A 17,214-nucleotide genomic window follows, 5' to 3' on the forward strand; every position below is an offset into this window, starting at 1 on the left:
TTCCAGGGCTCAGGGAGATGCACAGTGTGGGGGAGGAGGAGGCCGGAAGTGGTGGCAAAGCCCTCTTATGCAAATAGTCCTTCTGTATTCCACTATTGAATTCATATTTGGATAACTCTAGGCAGATGCCTGCCTGTCTTTAAGCCTCAGTTTTCATTCTTCTAACAAATGTCTACTGAGAATTCACCATTGTATTCAGCCCTATACTAACTGGTTTGGAGGTAGAAACTTAGAAGTAATGGTGTCGGGAATTCCCTGGTGGTCCAGTGGTTGGGACTCTGTGCTTTCACTGCCAAGGGCGGGAACTAAGAGCCCACAAGCCACGAGGTGCAGCCAAAAAAAGAAAAAGAAAAAAAAAAATATATATATATATACATACATATATAATGGTAGGTTAAGAAAAAGTAATAGGGGCTTCCCTGGTGGTGCAGTGGTTGAGAGTCCGCCTGCCGATGCAGGGGACACGGGTTCGTGCCCCGGTCCGGGAAGATCCCACATGCCGCAGAGCGGCTGGGCCCGTGAGCCATGGCCGCTGAGCCTGCGCATCCGGAGTCTGTGCTCCGCAACGGGAGAGGCCACAACAGTCAGAGGCCCGCGTACCGCAAAAAAAAAAAAAAAAGTAATAGTGTCTATTTTTGTGGAGTTTCTAACCTAGAAGAACATACACATGCACATGAAACAACTAGAGAATATAGGATTCATGCTACTTTATGTGGCATTATGTGTTCAGAATAATGTCTAGAGATGGGTTCAGTCAAGAGGGTCTTCCTGGAGGAGGTGTGTTTTGAGTCAGTACTTGAAGGAAGTTATCGATGTAGAATGATATGGAAATGGCAGGAAATTGGTTGTTTCAAGTACAGGGAATGAACTAGGAAAAGCTTAAATGGCAATAATTACCTAATCTAATTAGTAGGGGGGGACAACAAGCAAACTGGCTTGGCAGGCCTATTGTACCTTGGAGATTCTGCAGCAGTTAACTCGGTTAAGGCATAGTGTTAATGAGGTCACAGTTTAGTTATGTATCCCAGTTAATTTCTGTCTTTTATCCGGTCAGATCCTTACTCCTCACTCTAAGCAGCTGTCTCACATATGTAAGCACTTGGTCAGAGAGGCTGGACAAGAGAGTGGGGTTGGAAAGAGTAAATCTGTCCCTCAAGATCATATGCCCTTCTGAGAGTGGCTCCCAATTATCATCTTCGAACTGGAAGGAGATACTGTATCTTGTTGGGGGGAGGGTTCTGAGGGAAAAAGAAGAATGTTAAAAGAGAAAAAGAAGTGAGATCATTCCCCAATTTGGGACTTCATGTATAAATAATTTAACATAAGGATTGAAATGCCTTCCTTACAAAATATCAAATGTAAACCAGAGTTCAAGGGAGGGTTTTGCTCCTTGAAATCCAGATAAAATGGGCTCACACTTTATTTATTAATTTGTTTGTTTATTTTGGCTGCGCCGGGTCTTAGCTGCAGCATGCAGACTTCTTAGTTGCAACATGTGGACCCTTAGCAGCAGCATGCACGCGGGACCTAGTTCCCCGACCAGGGATTGAACCCGGGCCCCCTGCATTAGAAGCACAGCTGAGTCTTACCCACTGGACCACCAGGGAAGTCCCAAAATGGGCTCAAGCTTTAAAATTCAATCCATATCCAGTGGAATTCTGCAAATGAATGCCAGTCTCAAGGAGTGGGAAGAGTTGGAAGGTTTACATCTGTTTTCAGGCCCCTGTTTCTGGACAAGATCTCTCTCTTCCCTACCAATTAGACCCTAAAGGCAACAGTCTAATTATTTCATCCTCCCACCCTAACCCCCACAACACTACTCAGATAAAACTTTCCTGAATGTGGAGAGCATGACTGAAGACTTCCGCTCTAAAGACTAAAGCAGAGGAGGGGCTTGCACTGTAATAACAAAAACATCTTTAAATGCAACAGCAGACACCACCATTCTTAAAATGTCCTTCCTTTACTCCACTGTGGCAGAATTTCAAGAGCTCTTGTACCCACCTAGATCCAGTCTCTGATTGCTGATTTCTCTCTCTTCTCTCTCTCTCTTCTGTTCTCCCCACTTTTATCAAGGGCCCTTTTTTTCTCCTTGTATCATGATTGAAAGCAGTGTAGTGACATTTCCTTGCCTGGGTTCAGGTTCCTGCCCATGAGGTCTCACCTCTATCAAGTGCACACTTTTCCAGGCAAAGACGGTTCTCTACCATAAAAGTAAGTCTGGTTCTTCTCACCCCGACTTCTTTCTATAAATATTAAAAGAGAAAACTATGCAAAGTCTTAGCCCAGATCTTGGAACATTAATTTCCTTTCTCAAAGATGCAAAGCACAGCACTAGGTACTATGTGCTACAAAGATGAATGGAACTTCTAACTATAAACAAGGCAGAATATAGTAAAGTCTCTAAGACAGACGTTCAGAAGACCAACGGCATATGCTGTTGACATGACCAAGAAGTCGCTTCTGTGCTTATGTACCAGGTCCGTGACCACAGACTCGGCAAGTAGCTTGCCTGGTGAGCTCGCTCCACGGAGCCATCTCTGCAGCTTCTCAAACACCCCCTCCAGCGCCCTTTCTCGCCAGAGGGGTGAAACTACATCTCCCGACAGGCCGCGTGGTCCCCTTCCTTCCCCCCTCTCCAGGTTCCGAGCCATGGCAACGGCGTGACGTGGGGTTACTGGGAGCTGCGGGAGCAGCGGTAGCGGCTTCAGTTCTAGGCTACCCGGCCGCCCGGGCAGGAATAGAGGGAGAGGAGCTACCGCCCAACGCCGCCCCTGCGCTCGGGGGCCCTGAACCCGCCCGGCTGCCGCTAACCTCCGCTCTTCCTCTGGACTGAGGAGTGCGCAGCTGGTATCAGAGCCGAGAGGGCAAGGGAGGGCAGCGCGCATGGCCTCGGCAGGCGCGCGGCGACTCCCGGCCGGGACGCGCGCGGCGGCCAGGGGCTGCAGCGGCCTCTCCCTGCGCCCGGCCCCGCCCCCGGTCCCTCCGCGACCGCCGGTCCCAATGAGGTGAGAGGGAGATGCGGACGTCGGGGCTGGAGCTAAAGGGGACGCCCAGGACCCCGAAGTTGCAGCTCTGGGTGCAGGCACGGCGGGAGGGCGGCTACGGTCATACCTTGGGGTCTAATGTAGAGCTTTACGGAATGCTTTTGCAAGTTATTCGCGGGGCAAAGTCTTCGAGGTGGGTGCCCAACCACTTCTTGCCCCTCGCGGGTGCCCTGGCAACAGCGGGCTTGGCGAAGTCCCGGGGACTGTGATGCTTCCTGAGAGTCCTCGCTTTCAGCAGTAGGGTAGCCTCCAGTCAAAGGCACCTGGCACATCACATGCATCCCGCTTTTCCCCAACTCCTCCCCCGGCACTGTCCTCCGCCGCCCTCGACCTTTCGCACTCGTGACTGCTTGGCCAAGAGAGCCTGGCGGGCTGCAGCAGGTGCTAGGCGAAAAGCTTGTTTGGACGACCTTCCTCTGGGATGCGCCCCTCTTCCCCTTCACCTGGGAATGGTTGAGGAACACAAGGAAAGAATCGTAACGTGTCTCTCCTTTCCTTTTGGCCTTAGATTTCTGATCTCCTGCAGCCTCTTCTTGCCCCGGGCTGCCCAGGTCTTGGCGGCTGAGGCTGGCTTACCTCCCAGCCGTTCCTTCATGGGCTTTGCTGCCCCCTTCACCAACAAGCGAAAGGCTTACTCCGAGCGTAGGATCATGGGGTGAGCATCCCCTCCTGTCCAGCAGCCCTCCACATTCACTTTCTCGCCAAACAAAAAGCATGTACAGGCTGGAACGTAAGGGTAGCCATAGTGGGCAAGATCCCTGGCCGTCCCATGCTTCCCAGCTATATTACTGATCCTTTATCCTCCTCTGCCAGCCTTCCAACCTTAATTCCCCCCTTCCTGGTTGCTGTGCCTGTGCATTGTGAAACATGACTACAATTGGACAATAACATAAGACAACAGGATATTATTTCTCTGCTGACCTGACTTTAGGTACTCTGAGCACAATATGAGTTAACACTTTACTGAGCACTTACTACTGCTAGCAGGCTGCTTAGGTGTTTTACCATAGATTTTCTCATTTGATCCTTTAAACAAACTTACGAATCAATTACTATTACCTATGATTCACAGAGGAGATACGGAGACAGTAATAATTTACCTAGGGCCACACTGTCATAGAGCTGGGATTTGAGTCCTTTTGTGAATCATCAGTAAAATCGACCTCTGTTCTCCCTAGATGGTCTTAGCATCAAAATAGTAAATGCAAAAGCACTCTGTAAACTGCAAAACTTAAGGTAACACTAACGTCATGGAGATTTGCACATTTGCTTTTGCAAAGTCATTTATCCAGGCTTATTTGGCATCTCTAGTTCCTGAAGGTGCATGATTAGTGGGCATGGGGGGGAGGGTGCCTAGAGCAAGGAGGAACGTCACCCATCTGGCAGTTCCTTGGCCTCTCTCTGATTCCTTCCCCTAGGTACTCAATGCAGGAGATGTACGAGGTGGTAGCCAATGTCCAGGAGTATCGTGAGTTTGTGCCCTGGTGTAAGAAGTCTTTGGTGGTATCCAGCCGCAAAGGTCACCTGAAGGCCCAGTTGGAGGTTGGCTTTCCACCTGTTATGGAACGTTATACTTCTGCTGTTTCCATGGTCAAACCTCACATGGTCAAGGTGAGGCCTGTCTGGGAGGGATTGATCAGGAAGTTTTTTGTGTTCTCTGGCATTTTTACGTTTAAAGGCTATTGTGGCTTTCCTTGTAATGAATTTTTATCTCCACGTGCCAAATATTTCCCTAATAAAATATTAGGAGAGGAAAATGGCTTTCAATTCCTTCTTATAGCCTCCTATACCTGATACAGGTTTAATTCCATCATAATATTGTTTAACTACCTGATTGTCCTATTCTAGGCTGTTTGCACCGACGGCAAGCTCTTCAACCACTTAGAGACCATTTGGCGGTTCAGTCCTGGTATTCCTGCCTATCCCCGAACTTGCACTGTGGACTTCTGGGTGAGTCAGGAGGCTGTATAGCACAGGGCTACAATTGGGTTGTGGGGGGCTGAGCTGAGGTACTGTGACAGTTATTTCACAAGTCAATGACACTCTTCACAGGTCTGAGCTTGTATCAAACTTGTACTTTATACTCAGTCCCAGGGCCTTTGAGGGGATCTAATGAACTGGAGCGGGAGGAAAAGGCACTGAATAGTATCCTTGCATTTGGCCAGGGACTATCCAACATGGTCTTGAAGAGTTTCTGTTTCTTACCCATTCCCAGATTTCCTTTGAATTTCGTTCTCTGCTGCACTCCCAACTGGCCACCATGTTTTTTGATGAGGTTGTCAAACGGAATGTCACTGCCTTCGAGCGCCGGGCAGCAACCAAGTTTGGTCCAGAAACAGCCATCCCCCGTGAACTGATGTTCCATGAGGTGCACCAAACTTGAGGCAAAGGATTGTTCCCTAGCCTCACCTCTCCTCTCCCTCCTCACCCAATTCTCTTATTTATTTCATTTAGCTCCTGCTCCAATCTGAGAGAAGAGTCTATGTTCATAATACTGTTCTTCCACTCAAACTGGGCTCTAAGCTGGCTGGAAATGCTGGGGGAAAGAAAAGGCAGGGAAGTATGGAAAGGAATGCTTAGTATGGAAAGTAGTATGGAAGTATGGAAAGGAAAGTATGCTTAGGAAAGGGTCAGGCTCATCTTGAGAGCCCATATGCCTGATGCCTGCAACCTTCTCACACTGAATTATAATCAGGACTGTATGGTTGTCTCTGAGCTCTTGTCAAGGTGCCTTAGTGTCTGACCAGGGGAAGACAGCAACTTTTCTTAGGACTGAATAAACTGAATTCCTTTCTCTGACACAGAGCTACTGGGTAGTCAGTAACTTTGCCTGCTCTTGGTGAAGGGGCAGGATAAGAACCCTGATAAATAAAGGGATATTTGCTTGTGGCAGGGGATGAGGAGGGAGGTTTACTATTTTTAATGCCCTCAGCCCCTCAGGAGATGCCTGAGATCTGGCCCCAGCTTAAAATCTGTATGACCTCACTTTAAGAATAGTTCCATGCTGCCTGGCTAGTGGAGAGCAAGGGGCTTTCTCCCCATCATTGCCACAGGGGGAAAGGAGCAAAAGAGCACTGAACAGTTATACTCTTGGGTTGTACCTTATTCTTCCACTCCTGAGTTTTTATAAAATTTCAATAAATTAATTGTGACAGTATGAATCTGACTTTTATATATTGCTTCTCAGGGGAATAATGTAGCTATAGTAGAGTAGTAGAAAGTCATGGCTTCCTTCCCTAGCGGAGTGAAGGTGCAAGAAGTCCTCTTGGACACAGTGTCCCTGCTAACTATAGTAGCACATTCTACAAGCCAGGACCTAGTACCCACTCCCTTGCCTATTTATAGACTTTTTCAGAAGGTCAGTTGCAGCAGGAGTCTCAGGACAGAGTAATCTGGTCTCAGACCTCCCATATAACTGATGCCCTCCAGACCACCTCTTATTCTGGGGGATCCTTAAGGGAAGCTGCAAAGAACTGGCATTTCACGAAGTACCAGAGCCCTCTAGAGGCTCAGATCCTGAGTCAGTAGTTCTACCTTAACTGCCCTTGGTATAGTTTGTTCCTTTCACCCAATGGGCTGGACCAGCTTCCTTGGATTAGTCACATAAGCAGTTGTGACGTCTCAGCTACTGTCCTTGAGTGTTCTACCTTACGACAAGTTTAGGAAGGATAGGGGCTAAAGATCAAGGACTTCTAACCATGAAGACAGACAGCAATCTCCTTTGGAAATCTCATAGGGAACCTGTCTTCTGATTAGCGTAAATGAATGCCAAACCTACCTCAAGATAAAAAAGATGCACAGGATAACATAACCCACCAAGTCCAGGATCTTGCTAGCCAGAATCCTTACCTCATAATAGAGATTGTCCCAGGCCTTATTTACTAGGCTCAAGCATTGTTAATAAAAACATTTATTTTGCATTTTATACAGAACAACCTGAAATCTGCATCATGACTTGACAGTTACCCAGGGGTTTACAGACAGTATTATCCATCTCAACAGCGTGGTTCTGGGGATTTGGGATCCACACAAACACAGGCAGGAGTTGCGAGGGAGGAAGGGGGCACAGCAGGAGTGTATTTTTAATCCTTTCTTGAAAAGAAAAGGCAGTAGAGCATTCTGAGTCACTGGAAACCTGTGCATATGGGGCTTCTAAAACAAACACTGTACTGTGAGATCTTGGGGAAGGGGCAGGATAAGAACCCTGATAAATAAAAGGATATTTGCTTGTGGCAGGGGATGAGGAGGGAGGTTTACTATTTTTAATGCCCTCAGCCCCAGTACCTCATATTCAAAGGAGACCATGTCCAATCTCATTTCCCTGTTCAGAAAGAGGTGCTAGTACCCCTGGGATCAGGCCATGAAGATATCATGCTGGTAATTCCCAAGTCCCTGTTCTACAGCCCACAGCATATTAAAGGGGAAAGAAAAAAGGTCAGAGGGTAGTGGCTTGTGTTCCAGGGAAGCAAAAAGCTTAGTTCATATTAAGCACTGATAAAGCCAAATAATGGGAAAGACCACAATATCATACAGTGCTGTATACAACCTGCTGAAAGAGGTCTCTAGTAGGGACCAAGAGGGGAAGGTCCAGAGCAACCTTGGCTTGAGGTGCAGCAGGTATAGAAAATCTGGAAAGAGGTGAGTATTCAAGTAACAGGGAATAGAACACTCCCAGATCTTAATTTCAATGGGATAATTTAAAAAAGAGAAATAAAAATCAAACACTGGGTGCCAGTCACAACAAATACCATGGCCTTTATGATCACCTGGTATCATTAAAAACAAACAAACAAAAAAAGCCAAAGCATAACCAATCGGTCTTGCTAGGAAGTGTCTGTGTGCATGGGAGAGGTTAATGGGGCTTGGTACAGGTGACAATCCAACATGATTCCTATGGAAACAGAAGGGGCAGGGTCCTGGTTTGCTGGCCTATTAAGGGGTGGGCAGAGTAGAACCAAAAGCTCTGCTGAAGTGACTGCAGATTCTCTGCAACCAGCTTTGACCTAGGGAAAGATCTTACTCTGGAGATTGGGTGGGGGCACGGGTAAACCTAACCCGTACCACATGCATTAGTCCTGGTCATCCTGTAGTTGATGGGCAACTCATACCAGGCCGGGGAAAGGAGCTGGTTAAGGAAAAAGGGGTTACTTTTTATCTTTTAAAATCTTAGTTAATATCTTAACCTCAAACTTATCATCAGTGCCTCAGATACAATTTAATCTTAAGTCTTTAGAAGCCCCCTGAAACAAAATTATACTTTTTTTTTTCTTTAATATCCCTCACTTTCTGGTAGCTAGTTTCCTCCCAGTCTTCAGTTTCACCCTGACTTAGAGTCCACAAACTTCATCAGACCATCTGTGCTCATGGACTTGGGCCTCTCTAGAGGGAAGCCTAGGGCTCGGCTCCAGATGAGCTGTGCTAATACACCCAGTGCCCGTGATACCCCAAACAGGACTGTGTAGTAATTCATCTCCGTCATGCCATAGTACTGTAAGGTAAAAGAGAAAAAAGTTTTGTTAAAGGCCCACAGGTAGTGGCATGTACAAGTCCAGATTGATTAAAAGCCTTAACCCAGTTAGCCTTAAATAGAAATGACTGGGAAAAGTATAGCAACTGGATTCTGAAAGGAAAGCACCCCTTTCCTCCAGCCCACACCTCCCCCACCATAGGCAACTTTAACAAAAGCGTAAGGAAAGAGGTGTGAGAGTCCTTGCTCTGACTAGGGAGTTGATTTTGTGCATGGCAGAGAATAGTAAGGTTTGGTATAAATTAGAGGAAAGCAGGGAAAGGAGGACTCACCTGGAGCAGTACCCCACTATGAGCATCTACATTGGGCCAAGGATTCTTGGCCTTGCCCTGCTCTAGGAGGACATTGGGCACAATCTTGTACAGCTGAGCAACCAGCTTAAACATGGGGTCCTGAGGCAGGTGTTTCAGAGCAAACTCTCGTTGACAGGTATATCGTGGATCAGTCTTCCTTAGTACTGCATGGCCATAGCCTGGGACAACCTGCAAAGGATAGGGGGGGAAAACCAGTTGTATTCTCAGGTAGAAATTTTTGTCTTTTCTGCATTCTTTAGGGTAGACAAATGGAAAAAAAATCTCCTCTAATTTAGGGAGTTATCTCATTCTTTTCTCCTTCATTCTTCCAAATTATAGAACTTGAGTCTTGGCTTCTTTCCTAGTTGCTAAGCATCTCTGCTTACCCGTCCTGAGTTGAGTGTGTTCCAGATATAGTCTCGTAACTTCTCATCTGACACATCTTTGCCAACTTCCTTCTGTAGTTGTGTCAGCCAGACAAGTACTTCCTGTGGGTAAGGTTTGGAGAATAAAAGAGTGTCAATGCATATGCCAGGAGAGAACGCCAGGATCAGAAACAAAGCATGGGAGTAAGAAAAACACGGAGCAGGAGAAGAAAAAGAACAGTCTTACCTGATTTGCCAGTCCATGCAGGGGCCCTGCCAGCCCATTCATGGCTGCTGCGAAGGACAAGTAGGGGTCTGAAAGGGCACTGCCCACCAAGTGGCTGGTATGGGCACTTACATTGCCACCCTCATGGTCACTGTGGGGAAGTAAGAAAGGAGAATCAAGGCCAAGAGAAAGGAGAAAAAAGGGGCAGATTATTGAAACACAGTCCTTGCTGTTCTCTTATTGTCACATACTAGCCTAGCTATGGATTCACACCAGCCTATAGCTAGTCACTTATACATAAGCTCTTGTAAGAGATGTCCCAATCTTATCATCAGCCTTTGTTCACTAATCCACAGGGCTGGAGAGGTTACTGCTTGATGATGCCTGGCCTGCGTGCCAAGCTCCCTGACTCTCACTGCAGCTTTAACAGCAATGGCCAGAAGAGGGAGCTCCTGGAAAGCCAAAGGACCTGTCTAATGTGAGCAGCTAGTACCTTTTCCTAGCCAGAAGCACTATCTTACCCTTAGCGTGGTTATGGTAATTTTTCTAGACCTCCTGACCTTCTTTACCAGACCCCGATCTTGCCTTGTACCATCCCATACGCTGTGTTTCCATCTCCTTGCTGCCTACCACCTGTTAAGGAGTTTGGGTTTTTTTGGCATGCTGCATGACATACAGGATCTTAATTCCCTGACCAGGGATGGAACCCACGCCCCCCTGCAGTGGAAGCGCAGAGTCTTAACTACTTAGCTACTACTGCCAGGGAAGTCCCAAGGAGTTTTCCTTAATATTCACCACCAATCCAGGCACCTGGTGGCTATGGTTGCTGGGTCTCCCTCACCTGTGGATGGTGAGGTACAAGCGCATGAGCTCCGTGAACTGAGCGTCAGTATAGCCTAACATGTTGGTGAAATTGTGGGACCAGTCCAGCTTAGAATCAATGGCCCCAATACTGCTGCCCTCTCGATAGAGATTCCGGTAGATCTTTGCTGCAACACAAGGTAGCTTTGCAATCAGATCCATACAGTCTTCATAAATCAACTGATGGGGAGAAGAGGAAAATGGAGAAAAAAAGAAGAGGAATTATCAACAAGGAAGAATTAGGCAGGGATGGTGTTTGTTCTCTATGGACTGGGCTATTTGGATTGATGATTCTATGCTGGGTGATTATAAATGGAGTATAACAACAATGGCCATTTAACTGAATAACTGTTATGACCCAGGCACCGCATTAAGGGATTTATACAAACTATCTCATGTATATTAAAACATTATTCCCAATTTTTTCCCATTCTACAAAGTATATAATGACCTCCATTTTAAAAGGAGAACTGAGGCTCAGAGCATTCAGTTAAATGCCAAAGTCAGATTTTGAACCCTTATATGTTTAACCATGATCTTTTCCACTACATGACATTGCATTCAAAGAATGTGCTACGACACTAGGTTTTTAATAATTCTATGTTCCATCTTTCAAGGAAAATTCACCATATATGCCAAGGGTCAAACAGTGGCATTCAATTGTTAGTTATGAACAAAGGCTTCCATTTTTTAAGCACTTACTATATAACAGGTACTGTGCTAGATATATTATTTTCATTTTTTTCTTTTCTTACAATAGTCCTGTAAGGTAACATAGCCTTCATTTGTAAAAACTGGGGCACAAGGTTACCCACTCGGCTAATAAGCATCATCTAGCTTAAATAATTATTAACTCATGGCCATGCTTGTTTCATCCATACCCTTACTTTCCCCTCTCATCTCCCAGATTATTTTGAGTGAACCCCAGATATCATATATAACATGTAAGTATTTAAGCATGTATCTCTAAAAGATAAAGGTCCTTCATAATCGAAATCACAAAACCATTATCCTACTGAAAAGAATTTAACAATTCTTCAATATCATTAACTATCTACTCAGTATTCAAGTCCCCCCCCACCTCATTCATTTATTATAAAGCTCCCCCTCATTTGTCTGTTTCACTGAAAATAGCCCACATTGCAATTGTATGACATGTCTCTGAAGTCTTTTTAATTAATTTAAGTTCCCTCTTATGCTGTCCTTTTTTTACTCTGCAGTTTATTTGTGGAAAATCAGATCATTTGTCCTGTAGAATTTCCCACAGTTTAGATTTTGCTAGTTATATACCTGTGATGTCATTTAACATGTCCCTCTATCCACTGTATTTCCGACAGACTGATAGAGCTAGAGGTTTGAGCAGATTCATGTTCAATTTCTTTAGCAAGACTTTTTTTTTTTTTTTTTGCAGTACGCGGGCCTCTCACTGTTGTGGCCTCTCCCGTTGCGGAGCACAGACTCTGGACGCGCAGGCTCAGCGGCCATGGCTCACGGGCCTAGCCGCTCCGCGGCATGTGGGATCTTCCCGAACTGGGGCACGAACCCGTGTCCCCTGCATCGGCAGGCGGACTCTCAACCACTGCGCCAACCAGGGAAGCCCAGCAAGACTTTTTGATGAATAGTGCTGTGTTCATTTATTAAGAGAAACATATAATATCTGGTTGTCTTTTTGTGATGTTAATAGCGTGCTCAACTTTTACGTCTCAATTTTATCTTCTCATAGGGATTTTCTTTTAGGGAGGGCGACAGGGTTTGAGTAGTTTTTGGGTTTTCTTGGCCACGCTGTGAGGCTTGTGCGATCTTAGTTCCCAGACCAGGGATCGAACTCGTGACCCCTGCAGTGGAAGGGAAGCATGGAGTGCTAACCAGTGGACCGCCACGGAATTCCCAAGTTTTTTCTTTTTCTTTCTTTTTTTTTTTTGCGGTACCCGGGCCTCTCACTGTTGTGGCCTCTCCCGCTGTGGAGCACAGGTTCCGGACGCACAGGCTCAGCGGCCATGGCTCACGGGCCTAGCCGCTCCGCGGCATGTGTGATCTTCCCGGACCAGAGCATGAACCTGTGTCCCCTGCATCGGCAGGTGGACTCTCAACCACTGCGCCACCAGGGAAGCCCCCAAGTTTTTTCTTTTAATAACAAAAAAATTCAGGAATTCCCTGGCGGTCCAGTGGTTAGGACTCGGTGCTTTCACTGCCAGGGCCTGGGTTCAATTCCTGGTTGGGAAAGATCCTGCAAGCCATGAGATGCGGCCAAAAAAAAAAACACAAAACGAAACAATAAAAATTTCTACTTTCAGTCACAGTACATTGAAAGCGTGGAGAAAATACTTGCTGAATGACATTACATTGTGCTGTCCTATCAAGCTAACTGGCTAAATGTTCCTGTAAGAAGTCATCAGGTTTTGGTAGTTTTGTTGGAACAAAGAACAAAATCTATAATAACTAGCCTAAATGAGATAATCTCTGTGAAGTCATCTATTACTCAAGCACTCAGTGAATTTTGTCAATGCCACCAAGATTCAATGAGAATACTGCCAAAATTAAAAAGCTACTTGAAGCAAGAAGTACTTAGCTAACACTTGCAAGTTCTCAGGAGATTATTTACATGATAATCATACGATTAACCATACCTTCTTGCAGATTCACATCCCCCAAGGAAGTAGGTTATTTCCAGAAACCTGCATCAAGGATATGCAGTTCTAAGGGACCTGGATTCATTAGCAGAATGCCAAGAACAAGATCCTGGGCTAGGCAAACTGTTATCTGTGGAGTATGTACTAACTTTTAAAATCATTTGTAAAGTATGAATGACCACAACATAAAGAAACTACAAAAAGAGGACTGTTTCAACTTCTACCACTGAGGATGAAGTTTATAAAGCAGCAAGTATCAGACCAGGTATGACAGTGTGGAATCTTTACCCTGCTTTTTGTAGTGGTAAAGCTGTACAGTCAAGTGGTTAAATAAAGAAACAAACACACTGACAGAGAACGCCTCCTTATTTCTTCTTCTTCTTCTTTTTTTTTTTTTTTGTGGTACGTGGGCCTCTCACTGTTGTGGCCTCTCCCGTTGCGGAGCACAGGCTCCGGACGCACAGGCTCAGTGGCCACGGCTCACGGGCCCAGCCGCTCCGCGGCATGTGGGATCTTCCCGGATCAGGGCATGAACCCGTGTCCCCTGCATCGGCAGGCGGACTCTCAACCACTGCGCCACCAGGGAAGCCCCCTTATTTCTTCTTTAATAAACTAAGACTGAGGTGCTATTTAGCTACTGGTACTAACTCATTCTTCATCTTTAAACCCTCAGAAAAAGACAAATCACGCCACCATCACAACTGCCTGGAATAAAGGTAACAAAACTGACCATAATCATCATTGTGAGCCAGCATCTCCAGTGCTAGAGAAATTCTGACCAAGTATTTAGCTATCAGTCATTTAAAAAAAAATCTTTATTGGAGTATAGTTGACTTACAATGTTGTGTTAGCTATCAGTCATTATAAAGAAGACACAGAAAAAGAGGAGATCCAGTATTAATGGTGAAGAGACCCTAGAGTGAAGCAAACTCAAGTCTCAATCTGCTGTCTACCAGTTACTAGCTGCATGACCCTAGGCAAGCTACTTATTTTCTCTAATCTTCAGCTTTCCCATTCAGTAAAATGACATCAGTGACATCTACCTCATGGGGCTGTTCCGATGATTAAATCAGATAATGAATATAAAACATTTAAGCTAATATTTGGCATGCTTTCAAGAGTTGTTAGGTGTTGGGATGATGATTTTATTATAGACTAAACAGCTTCAAAACCTACATATACTGTTCATATGCCTTACTAGAAAAACCTCATCTGTCAGCTACTTTGCAGATTTTACCCAATTCAACAATATCTTAAGGCTACTTCATAATTAAACAGCTGGTGCATCAGAGTAATCTCCTAGTCACGAGTGAAGTTAAGTCAATTAGTAAATTAGTAATAGATGTAACTTTTTCACCTCAATAGATTACACTATTTATCTAAAGTCATGTAAACTGTTATGGAAGGAAAGTTGTAGGAAGATCATCCTCTTGAGGTGTATGTGAAAAACAGCATGAGCTGATGATTCTAGTAGAGAATTAGATCACATATACTCCTTAACATAAATTTTTAAACAGAAATAACCAGCTGAATGCTGTCATGTAATTCTACTAAAGTAGCATGGTTAAATTAACCAAGACAGAGAACTAAACTCAAATAGCATGTCTGATCTTTGAGAGAGATAGGATATGGCTGCAAAAGAGCACCAAGCTCCACTAAAGCAGTTCATGGTGCTAATTTTTGTTCAGTGTGAACTTATTAGATGCACATCCTGAGGCTGAGAGATATATCAGTATTGCTTAGAAACACTCTCCAGGTTGGCAAAGTCCTGAAATACAATGTTCACCTCAAGACAGCCACCCTCAGATGATATCTCACAAAGAGGTGGCAGGACAACCAATCAATGGCTGTACACTGAAATGGAGGCAATAGCAAGCAGAGAAGAACAAGATTCATTTTCCTGACTCAATAAAGGACAGTGTGAAGCAATGCAGCATGTTTGGATACCTGGGAAATATCTTATAGGTATTTATTGCAAAGTATGAAGAACTCTACAACAGGCAACACAACAGCACTGTAAGAAGTAACAGGCACTTCTCAGTGGTCAATTTCTAAAAGACAAGTTTTAAAATAGAAGAACTGTTGGCCTTGATTTAACCTTTTCTGTTATGGTGACCCACACAGATAACAATTACTTGAACAGTATTTTAAAAAGAAAATGAAAAGCAACATATTCAGTTTATACAACCTTCTGAACCTGCTGATGTGTGACTTTATAAATGCTTGTGAATAGGTTTAGTTTGCATCATTCCTATACCTTCCTCCTCAAAGCCAACCAGACTAGTATCAATTGCAAACTTTCCCTCTTTCCCCCAACAGCAAACACAATTCTCTATACACAGTTGGCACTGAATAAATATTGATCAATCCAATGAAGTGGGATTTGCCAAAACCCCAAGGAGATTTCATCAGACCAGTGGGCCATGCTACTCTGTGCCTTGCCTCATAGTGAACTCTTTGGGGACCTTCTCCTGGTTAAAAATCCTTTAGTGTATCTGCTTTGCAGAAAGGAACTTTTCTCTTCCTATACTACCTGTCTCTAAATAAGAAACAAAAGAAAATGAGATGTCCTTCTGTAAACTTAGCCAGATAAATTGTACTTTACCCAGTGTTTGTGAGTATGTGGGGTATTGGAAAGAGGATGGAAGGAATTATGTCCTATGCGCTAGGACAAGGCCCAACAATCTTCTCATACTCTAACCACAGAGTTCGAACTATTAAGATCACGTTTCATTTTCAGAGAATAAAGCTCATTTGCTTTTTGGATCCTACTTCCAGGATACTAACCACCCTTCCACTCCTGACAGGTATCCTGAGTGGGTTAGTCCAAACTGTGGCTGACTGGCATTAGTCCTCCTAGCCTCCAGAGTTGCCTTAGCTGCCATTCTTCCAAATTCTCAGGGTTCTCCTTATCTGGGGACTTCCCTGGTGGCGCAGTGGTTAAGAATCCACCTGCCAATGCAGGGGACACGGGTGTGAGCCCTGGTCTGGGAAGATCCCACATGCTGTGGAGCAACTAAGCCCACGTGCCACAACTACTGAGCCTGCGTGCCACAAGTACTGAAGCCCGAGCGCCTAGAGCCCATGCTCCGCAACAAGAAGCCACCACAATGAGAAGCCTGTGCACCACAACAAAGAGTAGCCCCTGCTCACTGCAACTAGAGAAACCCCATGCACAGTAACAAAGACCCAACGCAGAAATAAATGAATGAATGAATGAATGAATGGTTCTCCTTATTTGAAGAGAAGGAGAAGGGACCCTTTGGGGCCAGAGTGAGACTACTCTGCAAAACCTTCCTCGGGGGCTCTGCAGTTAAGTCACATCTTTTTCAATGTTCCAACAGCACAGTGTACACACCTCTATTCCAGCAAGATTACTGAATTGTAGTTTCTTTTTTTTTTTTTAAATAAATTGATTTATTTTATTTATATTTATTTTTGGCTGCACTGGGTCTTCACTGCTGTGCGCGGGCTCTCTCTAGCTGCGGCGAGCGGGGGCTACTCTTCATTGTGGTGTGCGGGCTTCTCTGCGGCAGCCTCTCTCGTTGTGGAGCACGGGCTCTAGGCACATGGGCCTCGGTAGTTGTGACATGCAGGCTCAGCAGCTGTGGTGCGCAACTCAGTAGTTGTGGCACACAGGCCCAGTTGCTCCGTGGCATGTGAGATCCTCCTGGACCAGGGCTCGAACCCATGTCCCTTGCATTGGCAGGCGGATTCTCAACCGCTGTGCCACCAGGGAAGCCCATAGTTTCTTTTTTATGTGTATATCACCCTAATTAAATCAATAACCTTGGTGATAGAAAGCATGCTTCATTTATCTTTGTAATTCCAAAGACGGATAAAAAGCAAGCCTACAGTAAAATTCTTTTAAATGAGTTTCTGGCATAACTCAGGGTAGTAATTTTCCAAAGGATTCTACATTCCTTTTTCTTCCTTCACACTCAAGTCCTTTGGATCTCCATCAAACATCAATCATCACAGCAAAGTTTCCTACCTCCCAGTACTTGGTTCGGTTGATACCCTCTGCATATGCTCGGGCAAAGTTGCTTTCACTGTTGAGAGCTGTAACGGCTGCACTGAGCTGAGACATGGGGTGTAGATTAGTGGGAAAGTTGTCCAGCATGGTGACCACATGGGAAGGCAGAGCTGCCCTCTTTGCCCACTCTTCTGAGAGCCAAGATACCTGTGAAAGGGAGACATTGTTCAAAACACTAGGCAAGGAAAAAAGAAAAAGAAGAGAAATTAAAAAACAATGGGAATTCCCT

At 45.1% G+C, this 17,214-nt stretch overlaps 2 protein-coding genes across 2 annotated transcripts in view; one reads left to right on the top strand and one right to left on the bottom strand.

The window, feature by feature from the left end:
- The first annotated feature begins 2,652 nt into the window (after positions 1–2,652).
- Positions 2,653–7,769, top strand: COQ10A (coenzyme Q10A). The gene is made up of 5 exons (XM_004274153.4): positions 2,653–3,008; positions 3,556–3,702; positions 4,466–4,658; positions 4,896–4,997; positions 5,263–7,769. The coding sequence occupies exons 1-5, from the start codon at positions 2,887–2,889 to the stop codon at positions 5,428–5,430; spliced, it is 732 nt and encodes a 243-aa protein (XP_004274201.1). The 5' UTR covers positions 2,653–2,886; the 3' UTR covers positions 5,431–7,769.
- CS (citrate synthase) overlaps positions 6,940–17,214 on the bottom strand; it is a 28,989-nt gene continuing 18,714 nt past the window's right edge. The window contains exons 6-11 of the mRNA XM_004274150.3: positions 16,944–17,132; positions 10,300–10,499; positions 9,480–9,609; positions 9,254–9,355; positions 8,847–9,056; positions 6,940–8,535 (exon numbers count right to left, since the gene is read on the bottom strand). Of these exons, the coding sequence (XP_004274198.1) occupies positions 8,365–8,535; positions 8,847–9,056; positions 9,254–9,355; positions 9,480–9,609; positions 10,300–10,499; positions 16,944–17,132 (1,002 nt within the window). The 3' untranslated portion in view covers positions 6,940–8,364. The remainder of the gene's footprint in view (positions 8,536–8,846; positions 9,057–9,253; positions 9,356–9,479; positions 9,610–10,299; positions 10,500–16,943; positions 17,133–17,214) is intronic.

Source organism: Orcinus orca, chromosome 11 (genome assembly GCF_937001465.1).
Source record: "Orcinus orca chromosome 11, mOrcOrc1.1, whole genome shotgun sequence".
In the NCBI taxonomy this organism is placed as follows: Eukaryota; Metazoa; Chordata; class Mammalia; order Artiodactyla; family Delphinidae; genus Orcinus; species Orcinus orca.